Source organism: Lagenorhynchus albirostris, chromosome 14 (genome assembly GCF_949774975.1).
Source record: "Lagenorhynchus albirostris chromosome 14, mLagAlb1.1, whole genome shotgun sequence".
NCBI classification, from domain to species: domain Eukaryota; kingdom Metazoa; phylum Chordata; class Mammalia; order Artiodactyla; family Delphinidae; genus Lagenorhynchus; species Lagenorhynchus albirostris.
Window position 1 is genome coordinate 58235917 of NC_083108.1, and position 21347 is coordinate 58257263.

The 21347-nt window shown below is 47.0% G+C and overlaps 1 protein-coding gene across 2 annotated transcripts in view; it reads left to right on the forward strand.

Moving 5' to 3' along the window:
- The first annotated feature begins 526 nt into the window (after positions 1–526).
- MTCL1 (microtubule crosslinking factor 1) overlaps positions 527–21347 on the forward strand; it is a 122750-nt gene continuing 101929 nt past the window's right edge. For both annotated transcript variants that reach the window (XM_060121848.1, XM_060121847.1), the window contains exons 1-3: positions 527–1576; positions 11152–11376; positions 12453–12611. In XM_060121848.1, coding sequence (XP_059977831.1) covers positions 527–1576; positions 11152–11376; positions 12453–12611 — 1434 coding nt within the window. The remainder of the gene's footprint in view (positions 1577–11151; positions 11377–12452; positions 12612–21347) is intronic.

Consider the following 21347-nt stretch of genomic DNA (forward strand, 5'->3'; position numbering starts at 1 on the left):
CGGAGAGGGCCGGGGATCACAGCCGGCGCCCAGTCCGGGAGCGCAGCCCCGCCCCCATCGCGGCGCCGGCTGGCGGGAGGCGGGACATGCGCACCGGGCGGCGGGCCCGCGCTGGGAGGGGGGCGCGGGCCCGAGCGGGCGGTGCTGCGGAGAGCGGGCTGGGCGGAGAGCGAGGCGCGGGAGCGGGGAGCGCGCCGCCAGCGTCGCTGCCGCTGGACTAGGGCGGGTGTGCGAGCCCGGCGCGCCGCGCGCAGAGGATGCGAGCGGCAGGGAGCCGCCGCGCCGCCGCGCCCGGAGAACGCGAACGCGGGTGACCTCAGCCGGAGGAGAGCCGGGAGACGGAGGCCGCGAGCCCCGCGGGGATCCTCGAGGCCGGGGTGCGGGGGACGGCGGCGGCGCGGGAGTGCGAGGCGCACACCGGGCGGGGCTGGCGGACAGTGATGAGCGGGCGTGCGGGGAGGCTGCACGCCGCCGCCGCCCGGAGCATCCGCCGCCTGAGCTGCTGCTCGCGGCCCGGGCCCCGGCCATGGAGACGCTGAATGGCCCCGCGGCCGGCGGCGCCCCGGATGCGAAGCCGCAGCCGCCCGGCCAGCACCACCGCCACCACTATCTCCACCCGCTGGCCGAGCGAAGGCGGCTGCACCGCGCGCCCTCGCCCGCCAGGCCATTTCTCAAGGACCTGCACGGCCGGCCCGCGGCCCCCGGCCCGGCCGCCCCTTCCTCGGGCCGAGCCCCGGCGCCCGCCGCTCCGCGCTCGCCCAGCCTCGCGGGCAAGGCGCCGCCCTCGCCGGGGCCCCCGGCCGCGCCCGGCCGCGTCTCCCGGCGCAGCGGCGGCGCCCCCGGCGCGAAGGACAAGCTGCCGCCGGGCGCCGGGGCCAGAGCAGCGGGCGGCGCCAAGGCCGCTCCGGGCCCCAGGAAGGCGGCGCGCGCGGCGCCCGCCGAGCCGCTGCCCCGGGTCGGGAAGCCGCCGCTCGGGGCCGAGCCGCTGCCCGCCGCTGCCAAGGGCCGCAAAGCCAAACGCGGCTCCGGTGTGGTCCCCGCCCGCGCCTCCGGTCCCCGGGTTCCTATTGTCCCGGTCCCCGCCGTGATCCTCGCCGTGACCCCCGCGGCCGGCTCCCCGGCCCCCGGCTCGCGCATCAGCCACACCGACAGCAGCTCCGATCTCTCCGACTGCCCCTCCGACCCGCTGTCCGACGAGCAGCGCCTGATCCCCGCCGCCAGCAGCGACGCCGAGTCCGGCACGGGCTCCAGCGACCGGGAACCCCTGCGGGGAGCCCCCACGACGAGCCCCGCGGCTCGGGGGGCGCCTACGGGCAGCCCCGAGCCCTTCCCGCTCCTCGCCGCGCCCCCCGCCGCCTGCCTCGGGGGTCGGAGCAGCCCGAGCGGGGTCCCCGCGGGGTCCCCGGGGCCCGGCGTGGCGGAGGATGCCGGGGGGTGCGCTCCGCCAGAGCGAACGGTCCCCGGGAACCCCAAGGAGCACGGCCCGGGCGAGCAGCCCCGGCTGGTACCGGCGGCGGCGGCGGAGGAGCTGCTGCGGGAGATGGAGGAGCTGCGCTCGGAGAACGACTATCTCAAGGTGCGCAGCCCACCCCGCCGCCGGTGGCCCGGAGGCGACCCCACGTCTGGGTGCGGGCTGGAACCCGCGAGCCCCGCCTCCCGGTCCCGAAAGCGCTTTCTCCTGCTGTCTTTCACTTTCCTGCCCCCCGCACACACCGGGCACTGGGAACTGGAGCCAAAAGTTCTGGAAGGAGCAGCAAGACCTGTGGGTCCAGGCTGCTTTCCACCCACTTAGCTTGTTTCTAAAAGTCTTGCTGCTTTCCGCGGATGCCTCTGTCCCTGTTGATGCTGCGTTGATTATAGAGTGTCGGCTCTGATCACTTTTTGGATGTGCAGTCGACCCCCAGACCCCTAGCCTGTGGGAGCGGGTTTTCCCCAGCCGAAGGGCTCTGGGCCGGGCTCCGTGGGAGGAGAGTGGGGTTCGGAGGGTGTGGTGGCCCAGGCTGCAGACTCGCCTGCCGCTTCTCCCAGTTACAGAAACACGGGCGCCCTCCGTGTCTCTCCCGGGGCTCACAGAGCAGACAGAGGGCCTCGGCGTTTTCAGTGATAAACCTGCAGTTCAGGAGTCTCTTGAGTGCGGCCTGAGTGGAGGGACCACTGTGTCCTGCTGGCCGGTCCTTTGTAAGCGTCCACCACCTGGGTTTTCCGTGTCAGGAGAGGCCACTTGATGCCCTTCTCACGCCGGGGCACTTTCGAGGGAATCGCAGCCTCTGCGTCCTATCTGAGCACTTGGCGGCGGGGCCCGCTGTAAGAGGCTTCTGGGTCCTGTGAGCTTTGGGGCACAAGTCTGACTCCATCTTTTCCAGGAGGAGGAGGGCTGGCGCTGCAGAAAAGAGGATTTAGGCAGTGTTGGGGGTGGGGGTAGGTCACCTGAAAGTAAGGAGGGCTGTCCTGAAAGCAATTGTTTTAATTTATTGTGATACGCAGGTTGGTAAATAGCTCCACCGGTGTAAATCTCCTGTTTCTGTTAAGACAGTTAAATATATGTTTGCTCCGAAACCTCCTTTATCAGTGGGTTTTGTGATTCGCTCTGTGTTCTCAGCAAATGCTGACGGTCCCTGATGGAGGCCAAGTGTTGGCTGGTGGGACCAAGGATGTGAGCTTTTAAGGTGCTTGGTGGTGAAGTGTGCAGTTCAAACTGGGATCAGAGCAGTGAACTGCTGAGTATTCCTAAACTCTGGCTGCAGAAGCTGCTCTAACTCACTGAGCCCAGTGGTTATTTTATCCTGTTCAAAGAGGCAGAGGAGGAGAGTGGTGGGGAAAGAGAGCAGATGGAGACTTGGAGTAAGACGTTTCAAATAGTGCATTTTTTTTTCTTAATTCATTTATTTATTTATTTTTGGCTGTGTTGGGTCTTCGTTGCTGCGCGGGGGCTTTCGCTAGTTGTGGCGAGCGGGGGCTACTCTTCGTTGTGGTGCTTGGGCTTCTCATTGTAGTGGCTTCTCTTGTTGTGGAGCACGGGCTCTAGGCGCACGGGCTCAGTAGTTGTGGCGTGCAGGCTCAGTAGTTCTGGCTCGCGGGCTCTAGAGCGCAGGCTCAGTAGTTGTGGTTCACCGGCTTAGTTGCTCCGCGGCATGTGGGATCTTCCCGGACCAGGGCACAAACCTGTGTCCCCTGCATTGGCAGGCAGATTCTTAACCATTGTGCCTCCAGGGAAGTCCCTGTCACTGACTCTTGTGTAATAGACAACAGTGAAATTCAGAGGTGTGGAAGAGAAAGAGCCACGGTATCATGTGTAACTCTGTTGTGAAATCAGCACTTTTGTAAATTTGCCCTGGAAGTAAGCTCCCTGAGGACAAGAAAGATGATATTATTGAATTTTGTAGCCTCGGCTCTTAGCCTAATCTCTGACCCACAGCGTTTCTGATTGAATGATGTTTATCCAAAGCATGACAGCTAAGTAACAGAAAATTAAGGGTTTTAAAATTTTTTTGAAAAGAGGTTTTCTCATTACATCTTTGATCTTAAGGTAGGCAGTCATTCCTAGATGACTGGTTATTTGCTTTATTTTTTCATGTTAGATTCTCAGTGAAGGAAATAGGTGTCTGACCCTGGCACCTAATCTGATGTATTTGATATTTCAGTGAATCTCACAGCAACATAGGGTATCATTGTTATGTTTATCATAACCCCAATTTCACAGACAGGGATGCTGAGAGCTGAGAAAACTTAGTGACTTGCCCAAGGTCATCCAGCTAGTAAGCCATGCAGCTTGTATTTTCCCTGCCCCCAGACCTCTGTTCTTTCCCTGCTCCAGGCTGCAACCCTATTTCCATGAAGGCTCCTTTTCTGAGCACACGCTTGCCTTAGAGTTTATTAGCTCAAAATGTTCCCAGCGTTTAGCTTTCCTAGGGGCCCTCTTTTTAGGTGAAAGGGCCACCAAGAACACCTCTCCACTAGCCTGTGGGCAGATGGTCCCATAAACCCCACTGACAATGTTTAATTTGTGGGAAATGTCAGTTGCCATTTCCTGTGGAGAAAAGGTCACAGCCGACCATTTATGATGCCTGAATCCATCTCCCAGCCTTTCCTCTGACAGGAGAGAAGCGGAGATAGAGGAGGTCTGGGGAGGCTAGGAAGTCAGAAGAATGATCACCAACACATGTGTGAGTTACATGATTGGCTATTCAAAGCTTAAATGACAGTAGTTCAACGTGGGAAAGAAAGACAACAACCCTGCTAGATTTTTCTAAAGGCCAGCGAGCCCACCCACTTGTGCAAAATGGGGCTGGGAGCATCAGTGACCTCCTGGGCAATGACGTTTGCTGTAGGCCTGCTTTGCACGTGAGGTTTAGAGTGTGTGCATTATAAGCCCAAACGTCTCTTTTTGTTGCTCTTGTCCTCACTGGTACTTCTTTTGATGGTAGATAAAAGCGAGCCCGTGACCTAATGCTTTCTTAGGGAATGCTGCACAGAACTCTCGTGATTAGAAAGGAGACTCCACCCAGAAATTTTACTTTGATATATTGTGGAGGATGGTGACCACAAGTATTACAAGCTTTCCTGAGTCAGTTCTGTCACCATTACTGTATAAGACGGTTTCTGAGCTAGAATGACCTAAGAGTAATCCAGGCAGAAAACTAAGGCCTCAAAACTGTAGGAGGATGTGTTGCTGATCAGGAAATTTGAGGGGAATTCTCTTGGTTTTTACCAGCCTGCTGTATTTTCTTAAAAATCAACTGTCAACAGAGAAGTACCCCCTTCTGTTGTGTGGAGCTGTACGGGGCCATCCCTGACCCTGCTTTCCTACTGTCATCACGGGGCAACGTGGTGACTAGGTGAGAAGTGCATAATTAATCCAGGTAGCTGGCTTTTTGTCTGAAAGCACAGTCAGGAAAGCACTCTTGGCCCTTGACCGCCGATGAACTCACACGTGTTCCGAAGGCTTCAGGAATTAAGGTGCGAGATTGAGTTCAGTTATCGAAAGGCATTTGCTTCTTTCTCAGACCAGACCCAGGCACATGTTAGTGATGAGGGCGTCCACGAAACCCTGCTGGAGCGTTCCTTGCCCGCCGCCACTGCGATTTTGCTCGATTGCTCCAAGACAGTCAGACAAGCCCTAGAGCTCATTGTGAACATATTAATTATGGTCTCTGTTCTCACAGGCTTTTCAGGAGGGTTTTAATCGCTTTGAGTTTATTGGCCTATTTTGAAAATGCTTCTCGCGTTACTGGGGATGCTCGCACGACACCATTCCCCCTGCCCTCAAATAGTGTACCCCAAAGTGCCCGTGTCCTGTGGGGCCCGCGAGGTCAGTGGGGGAAGGGCTGCTGAGTTTGCTCTGCCTTTTCAGTTACTTCAGAAGAATTATTTCTGGTTAAAACAAAAGTCAGCGCTAGCTACAGAGCAGGTACTATTGGATTCTTGGAGAGGAGTGATTTCTTAGGGAGATCGCTGGTGAGGCCATTTGGGTTGAGAGGTTGCAGTGCATCAGCGCCGATCCAGCCTCACCATCCTGCGTCTCACTTGGAGTCTTTGGAGTTTCAAGGTCTGAAAGGATTTGGTTAAATCTGCCTGCGCAGAGCCCAGATGCTCAGCCGCCTGGAAAGGGTGGAGGTGGGGGGGACACGGAGGCAGGAATAAACAGTTCTGAGCTTGAAGCGCTTCAGCCCCTCCCTCCGTCCCCGGCCCCTGGCCCTCCTCCCTTCTTCTGGAAGGTTAAAGCAGACAGTATCCCTATTCTTTCCTGACCTTCTGCTTTCCACACCCACTCTTTATTCAGCCTTCAAAGCAGCAGTAATCACCTTAGGTGGCAAGATCTTGTAGACCAGGGAACACAGGGCCGTTGCTGCTGGATGAACTGTGCTTGGTAAACAATGGGAGGGTCCCTGAGCCTTCTGAGTCTCAGCTGGGACTCTGCAGAGAACAGTTCCATTGTCGGGAGGGAAGGGAGGTGGATTCATTGTATATTACAACAGAGGATAAGGTCTGTAACTCCCAGAAGAGGGAATTATTGCAACAGTAGCCAGCTGTGACTGCTCTCACTGTCTAAGTTGGGTCTATTTAGGGAGGGGTGATTAAAATAGGACTAGTTATTGATTTCAGGTTGTTTAAAGGCGATTAGGATCTGATAAGATTGTCAGTATAATCAAGAGTTTTCACCGCTTTCACCGTGTGGATTTGGTTTTTATATTGGTGGATAAAACTATCTGCAAAGAGGTTTTCGTTGACATTTTAATCTTGGTTTATTCTAGTGCACACGTGGTACCTCATTATTTCTCGAATTTGATATGTGTCAGATAGATGTAAAATAACGCTTGATCGTTATCTGCAGGCAAAGAGGAGTAGCTGGGGAACTTCCCACTACATCAAGATTTCATTTTACATACAAAATTTGAAAAGTATATTTAGTTAAAACTAAATTAGCTTTTCAATGTGATAATGATCTAACATTTGAGTATCTGAGAGACCTGATGTTAATTCAATATAAAACTTGATTAAGGGCAGTTTTTTCTTAATATCTGTATTAAAAAACAACAATTTTCCACTTTTACTTACTGTGTAAATGTTGTCTGCCAGAAACATTATATGTTCTGCTTGACTTGGTTTATTTTTAAGCATTTAAATGGCAGACATCTTTAAGGTTCTTGAATGTTTTCTAAATTAGAGCACGCTGTCAGAAAATTAATGTAATGTTGTTTGAAAATCACTCTCATCATGACCCGAATCTGAATAATCAGTTTTGGCTTCTCAAATGTCTGCTGCCAGCTTACGTGGTTCATAATTCGCTTTTCTTAGAACTTCTTTTCACTGAACCTGAAAATTGCTTTTCTCAAGGCTCTATGAAAAGAGCTGAAACCCTGGCCTCGTCCCATCTCTGCTACAGGCTAGTGTTGGGAAGCATTTAAACTTTTAGAATTTCCGTGTCCTCATTTTAAAAACGGGGGTATGGATACCTTTTCTGCATATTATAATGCTTTTGTGAGGACCAAGTGTGAAAATAAGTATACCTGCACATTGACAATGTCAAGGTCTAAATGTTAGCTTGTTTTTATTATTTTACACCGACGGTGGACTTTTAAAAATATGATTTAAAGCTTATTGTTTCATTTGTCCTGGTTGTTGCAGATAATTTCTAGCACTTACCGGAAAGAGCATGTGTATGAAACCAGACAGCCTGGGTTTGTAGCTGGGCTTCCATTTATGAGCTGAGAGCATTTGGATGTGTTTACCGGCTTGGGTTTTGCCCCCTTGTCTGTCAAATGGGGGTCGTGTGTCCCTGGCAGGGTTATTTTAGGCTTAGTAACGAAGGTAAAGTGCTTAATAAAGGATGCCTTCTGTTCTACAAATTTAGATAAAATGAGGTACAAAAGCAATGATTCAAATACATGCAATTATGGTCTCCCCCTAATTTTCTTTTCAATGCATCTAATGTTAGTGATTATTTATGCCAAAAAATTTTAGCTGTTTACATGTGGCCTACTCGGCGATCTGGAGGTGTGGGTTCGTCTAGCCCCGGAACAGACTTTTTCAGCCTGCAGCGGGGGTGTAGGCGTCCGTAGAATGTAGCCAGCGTTTAACATTGGGCCGATGAGGGCCTCCCCCAACCCCGTGCCACCCCCATTACGAAGTCTGAAAACCAGAGAACATTTTCTACCTGCAAGTCGTATCATGTCTTTTTATGGTTATGTCACATTTTAAAACTCGTGTTTGAATAATAGATCGTTTCAGGCATTAATGACTTGATAAGCTTTCTAGAAGGGAAAGCAATCGTAAACAGTTCCTTCCGTAAATGGAATGCCCAACACCACTGGATATTTGTATGTGTACATACATATAGTGATTATTGCCTGTATTGAACTATTTTTTATTAGTTACCCAGTGTAACAATTAACTTTTAACTGTATTCAGACGTGTGTAGAGATGAGGCTTTTTCTCAAAGTCAGATCAGATTCACAGATGGGATCTGAGTGAAGCTTGACCTTGATTCTGAAGATTCAGGACTAACTCTACTTTTTTTTTTTTTTTTTTTTTTTTTTTTGCGGTACGCGGGCCTCTCACTGTTGTGGCCTCTCCCGTTGCGGAGCACAGGCTCCGGACGCGCAGGCTCAGCGGCCATGGCTCACGGGCCCAGCCGCTCCGCGGCATGTGGGATCTTCCCGGACTGGGGCATGAACCCGTGTCCCCTGCATCGGCAGGCGGACTCTCAACCGCTGCGCCACCAGGGAAGCCCTAACTCTCTACTCTTGATGGGAGGATGGCATGCACAGGCCTGTTTTGAAGCTTGCAGCTGGTAGTTGGTCTCCTCCAGCGTGGGTTGGGTCAAGGGCACAGCTTCCATGGCTCAGTGCAGTGATCGGGCATCAGGAACAACCTCTTTGCTGCAGTTTGAAAGGACCTTCCTGAAATAGGTGGGTTCTCCAGGCACCGGAAGAGCCCAGCCTGTCCATTCTCTTCATGGATGTTCCAGTGACCAGCCTCTGTGCTCAGCCCAGTAACTCCCAGTGCCAACAAATTTTCCTACCAGGAACAAGATTGACAGGAAGAGATCTCCACGAAGAAAAAAACAGCAATGAAACTTGCTTTTACATCGTAACATTTTCAACGTTAAGATTTAACTTTCTTAAGACACATGAGAAGATCTTATATTTTTAATGAGGCTGTCATCACTGGTACAGAAATTCTGTAAGAACACGTAGCGGATGAGAACAAAAACGTTTTTATTCATTTGACTACTAGGAATGTTGGTAAAGCTTTCCCCTTTGACATCCGTTCTCCTTGGTGGTCCGTTGAAACAGGCTCCACTTGGAGTCATGGTCAGCTGAGTAGGTAATGCTCTTCTTGGTCAGGTGGTGTGGACAGAGTGGGAGAACCTACAGACCGGGGCTTGGGGGAATGAGGTGCCGCGTCTGTGCCCTTTCCCATATAGGTGATGGCTGCACACAGGTGGGGTTGGCTGGACAATTGTTTTCACCCCGTTGGCGCTAGTCTGTATTTTTCCACAAAGTTTCCCAATTCGTTTGTTACACTTCTTGGACCTACTCTTACCCAGGGTAGGATACTCTTCTAGGAGATTCCTTTGTAGTCAATTTCTTGTCTACCTGAGGCTCTGGTGTTGGGAAACTCTTGTTCTTTATTGTAAATAAATCCCTGGGTTTAAGAATAAATGCAGGATTAGCAAGGGTGGTCAGACTCCAGGAACAAACTGAATAGGGTGAGAGCTGACAAGTTAGGGTGTCCACGTTTGGGAGAGTGTTTCCCTTGAGCCTCAGTATTGAGCAAAACAAATGGGAATGGGGAATTCTCTGGCGGTCCAGTGGTTAGGACTCCTAACGTCCACTGCCGAGGGACCGGAGAACTAAGATCCCACAAGCTGCGCGGTGTGGCAAAAAAAAAAAAAAAAAAACGATGAACAAGTGTACCCTAATCTGGAGGCATTTATGCCATCAATTATCAAACTAATCAAGACAGTTCTAGAATGCTTTTCTTAATCTCCCGCCTTCCAAATTGCTCCTTGTTGAAGTCTTTATAATAGAATTTATATCTCATCACATGCTGCAGCTGTGTCTATGGGTTTGGGAAGAATTTTCCAGGACCAGACTGCAAGACTGGAACAAAGCCATGTGCGGGGATGTCTGGTTTGGGTCCTGTTTAGGGTTTGGTCTTTCTAGGTGTTGACCGAGGTTCATGGGTAGTCATTCCACAAATATTTATTGAGGGCCTGCCGTGTGGCTCACACTGCCCTGGACACTGGGAGACACCAGGTGTCTGCCCTCCTGGCGCTTACCTTCCTGGGTGGGCGACAGATGATGAACAGGAAGAAACACAGATAACATGAGGCGGCGGGGAGGGGCAGGGCCTGGACTAGAGACTGGGGGGGTGGGGGATGGCAGGGGGTGGCATTGTGCCTTCCAAGTTGTGTGACAGTGTGACTGTGAGCTCCGCAAAGAGCTGGGGAGGAAGGGGAGGCCATAACAGGTGAAAGGCCTCCAGCTGCCTGGACCCTGTGGAAGCAACAGGGCGGCAGGGAAGGAGGGGGTAGCATGCAGGTGCTGGGGAGGACCTGGAAGAACTTGCTCTGTGATGCGGAGCCCCCTGGAGGGCATGAGTAGGGGGAGGAGGTCTGAGTTACTTATGAAAAGGGTAGGTCTGGGTGGAGCCTGAGCTATAGAGGGGAAGCGGGGCACCCAGGTGACAGATGGGCTTACCGGATGGGCTTACCTGTGTAAGTCTTACCTGTGGCTCTCTTGAGAGGGATAGAGGCGGGAGAGCCGCAGGTATTTGGACTTTGAGCTGACAGCACTGCATTGGCTGTGGCCTGGCATGCGGCGGGGAGGGAGCCAGGAATAACTCCTGGGTTTCTCCTGTACCCGCGTGTCTTCATGTTGACACCAGAGTGGAGTGGAGATGGGAAATGCAGGGCAGACGAATGGGAAAGAAACAGCGCACGAGGTTTTATCTTTATTTTTTTTAACATCTTTATTGGAGTATAATTGCTTTAGAATGGTGTGTTAGTGTCTGCTGTATAACAAAGTGAATCAGCTATACATATACATATATCCCCATATCTCCTCCCTCTTGCCTCTCCCTCCCAGCCTCCCTATCCCACCCCTCTAGGTGGTCACAAAGCACTGAGCTGATCTCCCGGTTTTATCTTTAGAATCATGAGTCAAGACAGAATTTTAGGGACATTTGCGGGTATGTTATAATTCCCGGACAATTCAGTTATGACCCCACTAAAGTCTGTGTTCTTTGCAGGCAGTGTCTGTCTTACTGCCTAGATTGTGTCTTAGAGATGCGGGTTTAGGTCAGCGTTTGGTTTGAATCTAAAGGTTTAATTATCTGCAGAGATGACTTCGTTTATGGTGATGATTATGTAAGGAAAGATTGGGAGCAGGATAAATGCTGAGAGCCTGCAATGCATAATCCATGCTCGTTTTTGGCTTCTGGATCTATAAGATCTGAACAGACGTCTGGTGATAATTGTCTTGCGTGAGAATTTCCAGAGTCCCTGTGTCGTATCACACAGTTGTGGCCAGAAGCCGACAGGTAACTGTGCAGAAGGTTCACAGTATTGCAAAGCAGGGGTGGATGGACGACTCCATCCTTTCTGACGGACCTGGCTTCTCAGTCTCCTCTGTCTGGCTTGTGTAGGATGAGTTGGATGAACTCCGTGCCGAAATGGAAGAGATGAGAGACAGTTACTTAGAGGAAGATGTTTACCAGCTGCAGGAGCTTCGGCGGGAACTGGACCGCGCCAATAAAAACTGCCGAATCCTGCAGTACCGCCTCAGGAAGGCTGAGCAGAAGAGCCTGAAGGTGGCAGAGACCGGGCAGGTGGATGGCGAGCTCATCCGAAGTCTGGAGCAGGACTTAAAGGTGAGTGAGCGGGGGCTTCCCTGGTGGCGCAGTGGTTGAGAGTCCGCCTGCCGATGCAGGGGACACGGGTTCGTGCCCCGGTCTGGGAAGATCCCACATGCTGCGGAGCGGCTGGGTCCGTGGGCCATGACCGCTGAGCCTGAGCGTCTGGAAAAAAAAGTTGGTCATAGGCACTTAAATTTTTTTTTTTTTTGGTTATTTAAGTTTCTAGGATGCAGAAAACCTGAAAGTACCATAACCCAAGTAAGACTTGTAGTGGTGATTTAACTGAAAGAGAAATAGGAACATAACTAATTGTCTAAAGTGTCTTTGAGAATCGTTGGTGGAAGTGGGAATGAGGTGAAGAAATCTCAGACTTTATCCCATTTGTCCTCTCCACCATGGCTTCTCTCCTGCCCCAATTATCAAATCATTTATCTAGAGATGAATTATGTATAATGTCCTCCTTATTAGACGAGTCCTTAGGAAATCTCATTTAGCCTTTCATTATAATAACAGAAAGAATCTTTGTAACTATCAGATTTATAAACCACTAACAAAATGTCATTCAGTGTGATAAAAAGGTGATTTATATTTCTCTCACAAAAATCTCCTTCTATAAAGTAAAAATGTTTAACTGCCTTTAGCATTCAAATATTTTACCAGAGTAGACAATTTAAAACTTGACTACATGAAACATCTACTGCATATAGAATTACTTCATTTGTTTTTTTTAAGCAGGTAGGTTTTGTATTATTTTGGGGAACAGAAATGTTTATTTTTTTGATGATGATGGTGATGATTTTTAACTTGTCATTTAAAGCATGTGCTCCTGGGATATTGATATTCTAGAAGGAGCAGGGCCTTGCAGAGTGGCTTTTAATCCAGATGAATGTCATATTTTCCCTTAATGTGGATTTCATGTTTCAAACTAATACCTTCCTCCTTTAAAACTAGGCTTGTTAATATTGCCAGGGTCTTTGCTCTTTGGTATAATATAATATTCCTTAATGATTCTGCCTCTGAAGTTGTTTGGAGGTACCCTTAACACACAGAAAGCTTCCCATCCTGATGACAGTCTCTGTGGGTTGATGCAGGTGGCCAAAGATGTGTCGGTCAGGTTGCACCATGAACTTGAAACTGTGGAGGAAAAGAGAGCTAAAGCTGAAGATGAGAATGAAACTCTACGACAGCAGATGATTGAAGTGGAAATATCCAAACAGGCCCTGCAAAACGAGCTGGAGAGACTGAAGGAGGTAAATCAGACATGGACGGGGGTTTGCCCCTTGGGTTGAATTGTGAGGGACTTGGGACTCCAAGTGTCCTATTCTTTCTTACCATGGTCTAAGGCAGGTCGGCCAGCAACGGTTTGTATGGCCTGGGAACTAAGAAGGGTTTTTACATTTTTCATAGCATTGTTGGGGGGAAAAAAAAAACCACACAGAAAATAAACCTAAAAAAGCAAAGATGATGATGTGACGGAGGCTGTCTTGCTTGCAAAGCCTGAAATATTTGCTCTCTGGCCCTTTCCGGAAAAGGCTTGTTGAACCCTGCTCTAAAGCTATTTTTTATAATTTCCATTCCGATGAGCTGGCCGTTAATTCCCTTTATGGGTCCAAGCGAGGTATATTATTACTAGAATACAAAATAAGGCGGTAGCATTTTTCTCGAGAGCCTTCTCTTCCAGTGAGCTGGAAAATATGTTACGCTTGTTCATTACCCTGTGTCAGCAGATGTTGGGTGTGTGCTGCCTGTGTCTGTTATTCAGCCGATATGATTTATTTATTTATTTAACATCTTTATTGGAGTATAATTGCTTTATAATGTGTTAGTTTCTGCTTTATAACAAAGTAAATCAGCTATACATATACATATATCCCCATATCTCCTCCCTCTTGCATCTCCCTCCCACCCTCCCTATTCCACCCCTTTAGGTGGTCACAAAGCCCCGAGCTGATCTCCCTGTGCTATGAGGCTGCTGCCCACTAGCTATCTGTTTTACATTTGGTAGTGTATATATGTCCATGCCACTCTCTCACTTTGTCACAGCTTACCCTTCCCCCTCCCCATATCCTCAAGTCCATTCTCTAGTAGGTCTGTGTCTTTATTCCCTAGGTTCTTCATGACATTTTTTTTCTTAGATTCCATGTATGTGTTAGCATACGGTATTTGTTTTTCTCTTTTTGACTTACTTCACTCTGTATGACAGACTCTAGGTCCATCCACCTCACTACAAATAACTCAATTTTGTTTCTTTTTATGGCTGAGTAATATTCCATTGTATATATTGCCACATCTTCTTTATCCATTCATCTGTCGATGGACACTTAGGTTGCTTCCATGTCCTGGCTATTGTAAATAGAGCTGCAGTGAACATTGTGGTACGTGACTCTTTGAATTATGGTTTTCTCAGGGTATATGCCCAGTAGTGGGATTGCTGGGTCAGATGGTAGCTCTACTTTTACTTTTTTAAGGAACCTGCATACTGTTTTCCATAGTGGCTGTATCAGTTTACATTCCCACCAACAGTGCAAGAGGGTTCCCTTTTTTAAAAATAAATTTATGTATTTTACTTTATTTTTGGCTGTGTTGGGTCTCTGTTGCTGTGCGCGGGTTTTCTCTAGTTGTGGTGAGTGGAGGCTACTCTTTGTTGCGGTGCATGGGCTTCTCACTGTGGTGGCCTTTCTTGTTGTGGAGCATGGGCTCTAGGCACGCGGACCTCAGTAGTTGGAGCACGTGGGCTCGGCTGTTGTGGCTCGCGGGCTCTAGAGCGCAGTATCAGTAGTTGTGGCACACGGGCTCAGCCACTCTGTGGCATGTGGGATCTTCCCAGACCAGGGCTCAAACCCCTGTCCCCTGCACTGGCAGGCGGACTTCTAACCACTGCGCCACCAGGGAAGCCCAAGGGTTCCCTTTTTTCCACACCCTCTCCAGCATTTATTGTTTGTAGATTTTTTGATGGCCATTCTGACCTGTGTGAGGTGACACCTCATTGTGGTTTTGATTTGCATTTCTCTAATGATTAGTGATGTTGAGCATCCTTTAATGTGTTTGTTGGCAATCTGTGCATCTTCTTTGGAGAAATGTCTATTTAGGTCTTCTGCCCAGTTTTGGATTGGGTTGTTTGTTTTTTTTGATACTGAGCTGCATGAGCTGCTTATAAATTTTCGAGATTAATCCTTTGTCAGTTGCTTCATTTGCAAATATTTTCTCCCATTCTGAGGGTTGTCTTTTCGTCTTGTTTATGGTTTCCTTTGCTGTGCAAAAGCTTTTAAGTTTCATTAGGTCCCGTTTGTTTATTTTTGTTTTTATTTCCATTTCTCTAGGAGGTGGGTCAAAAAGGATCTTGCTGTGATTTATGTCCTAGAGTGTTCTGCCTATGTTTTCCTCTGTTTTATAGTGTCTGGCCTTACATTTAGGTCTTTAATCCATTTTGAGTTTATTTTTCTACATGGTGTTAGGGAGTGTTCTAATTTCATTCTTTTACATGGAGCTGTCCAGTTTTCCCAGCACCACTTATTGAAGAGGCTGTCTTTTCTCCATTGTATATTCTTTCCCCCTTTATCAAAAATAAGGTGACCATATATGCGTGGGTTTATCTCTGGGCTTTCTATTCTGTTCCATTGATCTTTATTTCTGTTTTTGTGCCAGTACCATACTGTCTGGATTACTGTAGCTTTGTAGTATAGTCTGAAGTCAGGAAGCCTGATTCCTCCAGCTCTTTGTTTCTTAAGATTGCTTTGGCTATTCGGGGTCTTTTGTGGTTCCATACAAATTGTGAAATTTTTTGTTCTGGTTCTGTGAAAATGCCATTGGTAGTTTGATAGGGATTGCATTGAATCTGCAGATTGCTTTGGGTACTATAGTCATTTTCACAATGTTGATTCTTCCAATCCAAGAACATGGTATATCTCTCCATCTGTTTGTATTATCTTTAATTTCTTTCATCAGTGTCTTATAATTTTCTGCATACAGGTCTTTTGTCTCCTTAGGTAGGTTTATTCCTAGGTATTTTATTCTTTTTGTTGCAGTGGTAAATGGGAGTGTTTCCTTAATTTCTCTTTCAGATTTTTCGTTGTTAGTGTATAGGAATGCAAGAGATTTCTGTGCATTAATTTTGTATCCTGCTATTCTACCAAATTCATTGATTACCTCTAATAGTTTTCCGGTAGCATCTTTAGGATTCTCTATGTATAGTATCATGTCATCTGCAAACAGTGACAGCTTTACTTCTTTTCCGATATGGATTCTCTTTATTACTTTTTTCTTCTCTGATTGCTGTGGCTAAAACTTCCAAAACTATGTTGAATAATAGTGGTGAGAGTGGGCAACTTTGTCTTGTTCCTGATCTTAGTGGAAATGGTTTCAGTTTTTCACCATTGAGAACGATGTAGCCAATATGATTTAAACACAGATTTCTTTTGAATTTTAAGGAGTGAATGTGTTCTAGCAAAGCAGTCTAGACAGTGCATATGTATTTTTTTTCATTTGCTACAGTAATGCAAATCCTGTTTTGTTGTTGACTTCCATTATAAGATTAAAGCTGAATGTTCCCTTGGAAAATATCCTGCCTATTGATGAAGTTAAAAACTGTTGGTGAGGGCTTTAAGATGATGGCTAAAGCCAGTGTGTTACCTGCCAACAGCGTCACTTAGTACTTCATGGTTCCTTTGGATTTGTTTCCTGATTCAGCCAGTCCTCGGTCATCCGTCCATCTGCCCTTCCACCCACACTTCGCTCAGGCCCTGACTGGGCCCTGGGGGAAGCGGTTGTGAATATGGCAGCACAGGTGCTGCCCTCAAGCTGTTTACTGATCCGACACCTTATGGATTTGGGTAAAAGAATTTGGGTAAATTCTGCGTATGTCGCCACTTCCGTGAAAGTGCTGCATGTTCTATTTCTTCATCCCTCGTCACTGTCTCCTTTGTGAATACTCTGTGGGCTCTGTCCGGGTCACTGGGGGTGCCTGTAGCAGTGCCTGCCCTCGGGGGACATCGGGGACTCGCCGGGTGAGTGGGGGATGAAAATGAGAGCGTGGAGCCGTGCCGACCTTCGCGGCGGAGGAAGGGGAACCTGGGCAGGTTTGTCCCGGGGGGGTGACCCTCCTCTGGTTGTGATCTCACCTCTACACTTACGCGTTCTAATAACTTACTTCCCTCTTTCCCCTTTGGTCCGAGTTTGCCAGGAGGCAGGCCGTAATGGTTCCTTTTCTCAAAATTTCCAGTTTGAGCCTGACCTTAAGGGTACGGACAACAACTTTGAAGTATATTTTATAAATCTTATATGCGTGTTTGTTTTTGTATAAATAGGTAAATTATACACACATAAGTAAATACACGTGTTGAAAGCGAGCAGGGATTCTTTTGCACACATTCAAATGGATTTGTGAAGGACCTGGCCTCTGGTCACGAAAAGCTCTTTGGGGTGAGAAATGATCACTGACATTGGAGGCCCAGGCTGGCTGTGAGGAAGGGGTGGGGTGCTGGCCCCTTCCTTTCTTTACAGCTTAAAATTACTCAGAAGGATTGCTCACTTGGGACACAATCATAGTATTTTATCTCCAGAGTCGCAGTCAGACTGGTGGGGCTGCATATTGACACCAAACTTTTCAACGAAGCATGAAACAGAGTCTCAGGAGGGTCGGACGCTGGTGGACCGTTCTGGAAGCAGAGAAGGATGAATCAGCCACACAGGGTTCAGAGGTGGCAGAGGAGATGCTAATCAGAAAATTCGAGCTGGGGTCTCCGTGAATGGGCCCTTTGTAGCAAAGCCAGAACAAACTTTCTCGTGGGTTTCACTCTAGAGGGAGGATAATGTTTTCTCTGTCCTGAGCCGTACTGGTTATTGTTCGCCTCTGAAGTTTGGTAAGTGGACGATGTGCCACATTCTGAGAAAGGCCAGGGTAGTTTGTGCGTGTGTCTCCACGACAGGCCTGGTTGCAGATGTGTCTGTGCCCCTCGGGGGACAGTCACACGGTGCATCTCTGAGCCCCTCGGCTCTGTCGCTGGGGCTTCTCTCTTCAGCTGCAGACTGTGCTTTCAGCCGCCTGGTGGCCTCCTCCAGGGTGGGTTTCTGGTCACCCTTCAAACTCAGACTGTCCAGGAACAGACTGGTCACCTTTGCCCCCACCTGTACCTTCTCTTGTCTTTCCCGGCTGTGTTAATGGTGCCACTGTCCTTTTAGTCACCCCGGCTTAAGCGATGGCAATTACCTTACCCCTCCTCCTCCCCACCCTCAATTGCCGGCTGCTCTTTCACAGTCTTAGAAATTCTTTCTCACTGGTACATGCTACATGGGCGAACCTCGAAAATACACCGAGTGAAAGAAGTCAGACATGTGTGTGAGTCCATTTATAGGAAGTGTTCAGACAGGTAAATCCACAGACAGAAAGCAGCTTAGTGGTTTTCAGGGACTGGGGGAGGGAGAAGGGAGACTGGCTGGGGTTTCCTTTTGGGGTGATGACAGTGTTTTGGAACTGGATGGAGGTGATGGTTGCACAGCGTTGTGAATGTACTAAATGCCACTGGATTGTACACTTTAAAATGGTTCATTTTAACCTCTTAAACATTTTGATTTTTATCCACGCTTTCACTCATCTCTCAAATGAGTATTTGAGGGCAGACAGTCTGTGGTCACCACATTAAAGGATGCACTACTTCTAGTCGTTCCGTTTTCTGTTTTACCTTCTGTGTCCCGCAAATCCGACAGTGTTAATGCTTGGCTTAAACAAACAAACTTGCCTTGGGCCGGATTGTCTAGCCCTTTAGCATGACACAGAGGTCCTTTCCTGCCTGGCCCATCCCTGTCTCCCAGCTGGGGTTCCCACCCCTTGGCAGGAAACCCTGCAGTGAATTAAAAGGCAGTTGAGAAGGATGAGAAGACACAGGCCCTCTGGTCCTCTTGAACTGGTAGAGGTGTGTCTTGGAAAAGTCGCTTTCTCCACAGATAGATGAGATGCTTAAAAGAAGGCTGATAGTATTAACGCCTCTGGAATCGTCCCTTCTGGTTAACAGCTTCCTTGCTGGCTGGCTTCCTGTGCTGTTCACACCATGTCCATGCACCCAAACCCCCATATACCACTTGTGCAAAGCTCAAAATTTTTTTGCCCTTTTTTGGGGGGCTGTATATTTCTTCTAGTACTCTCTCTATGGTGGAATATCTCAAAAGGTTGAAAATAGTTCACCTTAGTTTAGTTTCAACTTCCTGAAGATTGCCCAAGTGCTTTCACTCAACTGTATTTCCTTCGTTCTACTGAAAGGTTTTTTGAGTACATGCTAGACACAAATAATAACTAGCCAAGTTAGTTGACACTTGCAAGGGACAGAGGCGTGTTTTAGATCACTCCTGGGAACTAGGGTTAGTGAATGGAACCACAGGAACCAACTAGCTGTCAGATAGCTCTTGGGGGACATCTTTCATCACCATTCAGGACATGATACTGATTCCCTGGGTTTGGTTGAGACTCCTTTTGTGCCAAGTAAATGATCAGATTTTTTAACTGTTTTTTGAGTGCTTGAGAGGAACTGTATATGCTCCAGTTTTTGGGTGAAGATGTTGAATCCTTTAGATTGAAGACTTTAAAACTTGAACTATAACTCGCAGCAGGAAGGACATTTTATACCATCACTGAATAAACAAATGGTGGAAAGGTTTCACTAAAATGCTTATTTTTTTGCCGTATAGGATGCGTTCCGATATTTTCAGTTCTATTTTATTTTGATGGTTGTAAGTTTAATCCATTACTAGATTGCCACAATTTGGAAAAAAGAAAAAGTATCAGATCATTTGTTAATTGTGTTGTTCAAATTTTTATATCCTTTATAGTTTTCTTTTGTCTGCTAAATACATCTCTTTAAGATGAAGATGTGTTAAAATCACCCATTAGAATTCTACATTTAAATTTTCTTCTTGTAATCTGTCACTTTGCTTTTTAGATTTTCAATATGAATGCATAAAGATTTAGAACTTTTTTGTGTGATGAGTTGTTGCCTTTATCATTTGATAATGACCTCTTTATTCTGATGTCTTGCTTTTTGCTGTAAGTTCTGTTTTTTCTACACCATTATGTTTTAGGTGTATTTCTTCTGAATGAACTATAGCTACCTTTTTAAAAAAAAATGGAATCTGGGAATCTTTTTTTTAAACTTGTGAATTTAATCCAGTTACATTTATTGTGGTTATTAATGTGTTTGAATTTATTTCTGTCATTGTATTTTATGCTCTCTATATTCCACGCCTTTTCCTTTTTTAACATCTTTATTGGAGTATAATTTCTTTACAATGATGTGTGTGTTCCTGCTTTATAACAAAGTGAACCAGCTATACATATATCCCCGTATCTCCTCCCTCTTGCGTCTCTATCCCACCCTCCATGCCTTTTCTTTGTTTCTTTTATCTATTTATTTTTTTTAAGATTTTTTGATGACCATTTTTAAAGCCTTTACTGAATTTGTTACAATCTTGCTTCAGTTTCGTGTTTTGTTTTTTTGGCCACAAGTCATGTGGGATCTTAGCTCCCCAGCCAGGGATCAAACCCACACATGGTCCCCTGCATAGGACCACTAGACTGCCAGGCAAATCCTTCTATTTTTTAATGTTGATTTCTCTCTGAGTTTTTGTTTTTTGTTTTGTTTTGTTTTGTTTGCGGTATGCGGGCCTCTCCCGTTGCGGAGCACAGGCTCCGGACGCACAGGCTCAGCGGCCATGGCTCACGGGCCCAGCTGCTCCGCGGCATGTGGGATCTTCCCGAACCGGGGCACGAACCCGTGTCCCCTGCATCGGCAGGTGGACTCTCAACCACTGCGCAACCAGGGAAGCCCCCTCTCTGAGTTTTTAATTCCTGTGTTCTCTCTCTTGGTTAGGAAGTTATACATTCTATTACTATTATTTTAATGATCACTCTTACGTTTTTAACATGCATGTTTCTCAATGTCTAAAACTAATCACTATCTATATTCTTTTCCTGAATAATACAAGCATCTTAGAAAGCTTCAACTCCAACTCCTTTCATACTATTGTTACCCAGTATTTCAGTTTCATCTTTTTAAAATCATCTCTCCACCTAAGCTGACTAATTTCATAGCTGATTCTTATTTAGATTCATTTGCACATTTTCCAGTCTGTTATCATTGCTTCTTGAGTGTTGCTCCTTCCTTCTGAGTTCAGTTTCCTTCTTGTTGATCTATTAATAGATCTTTTAGTGGTGTATTTCAGTAAATGATATTGTCTAAAATACTTTTATTTCATACTCAGTCTTGAAAGATATTTAGTTGGGCATAGAATTCTAACACTTTGAAGATAGTATTTTTATTATCTTTTGGCCCTATTTTGCTTATCAAGAGGTCTGCTGTTAGATAATTCTCATTTTTGTAGATAATCTGTCTTTACTTCCTGGTTACTTTTAAGCTTTTCTCTGTGTGTTTGGTATTCTGTAGTTTGAATCAAATGTATCTAGATTTATTTTTATTTTACTCAACACTCATTGCCAATCTGAGTTTTTGTCTTTCATAAACTGAAAAATTCTCACTCTTTGAATAGTCTTCTGTAGTGAAACTATCTCTTTGAATCATGTTTCTTCCCCATCCTCTGTATTTCTTCTAGAATTCCTGTTAGTCTTATGTGGGCCTTATGTTGACCATTCTTATTCCATCTGCCATCTCACTTACCTGTTTTTTTTTTTTTTTAAGATATTTTTATCTCTCTGTGCTACATTCTGGATAATTTCTTGTCCAAGTTACTAATTCCCTTCTTTACAGTTTTATTCATCCACTAACTTTTCATTTCTAGAAGTTTTCAAAAGTTGCTTGTTCTATTTTCATAGTTTCTTCTTTCTTCATCATCTCATGGTTCTTGCTTTAAATCTTTAAAGTCAGTCTTTTTCAGTTCTGTTGAGTTCTTGGTGTTACTAAGCCTTCAGTTTGTCTGATCTGGTGACTCTTACAGTGGATTTTATTACAAGTCCTTCTTAGTAGGAATTCCATGAAGTTTGTCGA